The following is a 2704-nucleotide window of genomic DNA, read 5'->3' on the forward strand; positions in this document are numbered from 1 at the left end:
TGTTTCTGTGCATGTATCACAGTATATTGGTAGGATATCCTGCAGAGTCTGTCGTAGGTGTGTTTCTGTGCATCTATCACAATGTATTGGTAAGGCATTCTGCAGAGTCTGTAGTAGCGGAGGTATATATATATCTGGTCGCGGTCTCGTCCGCACGACGAACAGTGCTTGAATACTCTGGGGCGATGACACACCCTACGACGACTGCCAATGGCGGTCCTCAGTTGCAGTGTGTAGTAGCCCTGCACCCGCTGGGCGTGTCCCAGATTTCTCACAACGAAATGGATCAGATCGCCTTCACCGAGTTGTACCGAACTTCTACAAACCCGGCAGTGATCCATTATCAGCAAAGACTTCGAAATTGGAGACACACCCATAGGTTTTTCTCACATAAAATTCCCCACATTTCACACCATACGCCGCAAACTTAGTTTAAAACGAGAGAAAGAAACCCCCAAAGCGAATGCCGCGAAGAAGTTGGAGCCAGGGAAAAAACCGGGTCGCTGGAAAGATCCACAGGACATGAAAAAACCAATGCAGAAGGCTAATGTGTACAGGGACATGAGTGCCAAGCAACGGCTACTAAGGGAGAAAGAGGGTGCAAACACAGCAAGTGTATGTGTATGTGTGTGTGTGTTTGTGCGCGTATGTGTGTGCATGTGTATGTGTGTGTGCATGTGTGTGTGTGTGTATGTATGTGAGAGAGTTCGTGTATAGGGGCGGGGTGTTAGTGATTTCGGGATATCCATGGTCGGGCGGTCATCTGCAGAGCCGAGTATATTACTCGGGTGTAACGTACTCCACAGCGATATGGCTGTAAACGGATGGTGTCTAGCCACAGATGAACGTACTTTAAGTCCACTAGTATATGCAACGACGTGGGTGTGGGTGTATTGTGTTTTAGGTATAGATTAGTCGAGCACACATTAGGTCATACTCTACACACGAATCCAATCTACAATACATGATCTGTTCTAGTGCTTTCAACACGTCCGGGGGGTTGTGTCGTGTATATATACAGATATGTGCCTGTGTCATCTATATATACAGATATGTGCCTGTGTCATCTATATATACATATATGTGCCTGTGTCATCTAAATATACATATATGTGCCTGTGTCATCTAAATATACAGATATGTGCCTGTGTCATCTATATATACAGATATGTGCCTGTGTCATCTATATGTACAGATATGTGCCTGTGTCATCTAAATATACATATATGTGCCTGTGTCATCTATATGTACATATATGTGCCTGTGTCATCTAAATATACATATATGTGCCTGTGTCAACTATATATACAGATATGTGCCTGTGTCACCTATATATAGAGATATGTGCCTGTGTCATCTATATGTACAGATATGTGCCTGTGTCATCTATATATACATATATGTGCCTGTGTCATCTAAATATACATATATGTGCCTGTGTCATCTAAATATACATATATGTGCCTGTGCCACCTATATGTTCAGATATGTGCCTGTGTCATCTTTATGTACAGATATGTGCCAGTGTCATCTATATATACATATATGTGCCTGTGTCAATTAAATATACATATATGTGCCTGTGTCATCTATATATACAGATATGTGCCTGTGTCATCTATATATACAGATATGTGCCTGTGTCATCTATATGTACAGATATGTGCCTGTGTCATCTATATATACAGATATGTGCCTGTGTCACCTATATATACAGATATGTGCCTGTGTCATCTATATGTACAGATATGTGCCTGTGTCATCTATATATACAGATATGTGTGCCTGTGTCATCTATATATACAGATATGTGCCTGTGTCACCTATATATACAGATATGTGCCTGTGTCACCTATATATACAGATATGGTTATTTTGCTCGCTGAAATATAAACTGGTGATGTGTGTAAAAAGTTGTGATGAGAAACTGGGGTATTGAAGCAAACTACGAAACCTTGCCGTCAATCTCTACAGGCACAAGCAAATGCAAACGGGCAAAGCTCTGTTGAACCGCAAACTCATACAGTGAATAAACCAGAAAGTAATGAGCAGTCAGAAAGATTAGAGCAGGAGCAGGAGCTCGCACAGGCAAAACCCAGGCAACCCACGGGAGAAAACGTACAGAACACAGGAGAAAACGTACCGAACAAGGGAGAAAACGTAGCGAGCTCGAGCAAATACACCAACACTAATGCGGGTGGCGAGGCTAAACATAATGGCGGAGATAGTCAAGAGGAAGGTAATACCAGGGCGTCAGATGGTGGTGCCATAGATAACAGCAAATATAAGAATGTGGATCCCCGCAAGTACAGTCCTTCGCCTACCAGCACCCCGGTCTTATTAAGTGAACCAGGGCCACCGCCTGCACCTAAGCCCAAGGTTTTAGTACCGGGCGACAAAGAGTTGGACAAGGCTAGGCAGCAGTTGGAATCGGAGCATACAGATAAATGGGTCAACGAGGTATTGTCAGTGGTGTGTGTATGTATATGTGTGTGTGTGTGGGTGTGTATTTTAAAATCGATGATCAGTCTGGGATGGGATCGACTTATTTCTGATTATGAGGATGTGCATAGTATGTTTTTTGGGGTTATATACAACGGTAGATACGCTTTTGTTTGTTTTACCATAGGTGATAAAATGGTGAATGCGCTGGGTGTACACAGATGCAGCAGCTATGTATATCATGTGTTGCGGTGTATGTACC

The 2704-nt window shown here is 42.9% G+C and overlaps 1 protein-coding gene across 1 annotated transcript; it reads left to right on the forward strand.

Annotated features, from left to right (window-relative positions):
* Positions 1 to 1974: 1974 nt before the first annotated feature.
* On the forward strand, positions 1975 to 2460 carry SARC_14087 (hypothetical protein; the record flags this gene model as incomplete). Its single annotated transcript, XM_014291779.1, has 1 exon — positions 1975 to 2460. A coding segment is annotated over one exon (486 nt), but the record flags the coding sequence as incomplete, so codon positions are not given.
* Between the last annotated feature and the right edge of the window lie 244 nt (positions 2461 to 2704).

The sequence above is a fragment of the Sphaeroforma arctica genome, assembly GCF_001186125.1.
Source record: "Sphaeroforma arctica JP610 unplaced genomic scaffold supercont1.4129, whole genome shotgun sequence".
Taxonomy (NCBI): domain Eukaryota; class Ichthyosporea; order Ichthyophonida; genus Sphaeroforma; species Sphaeroforma arctica.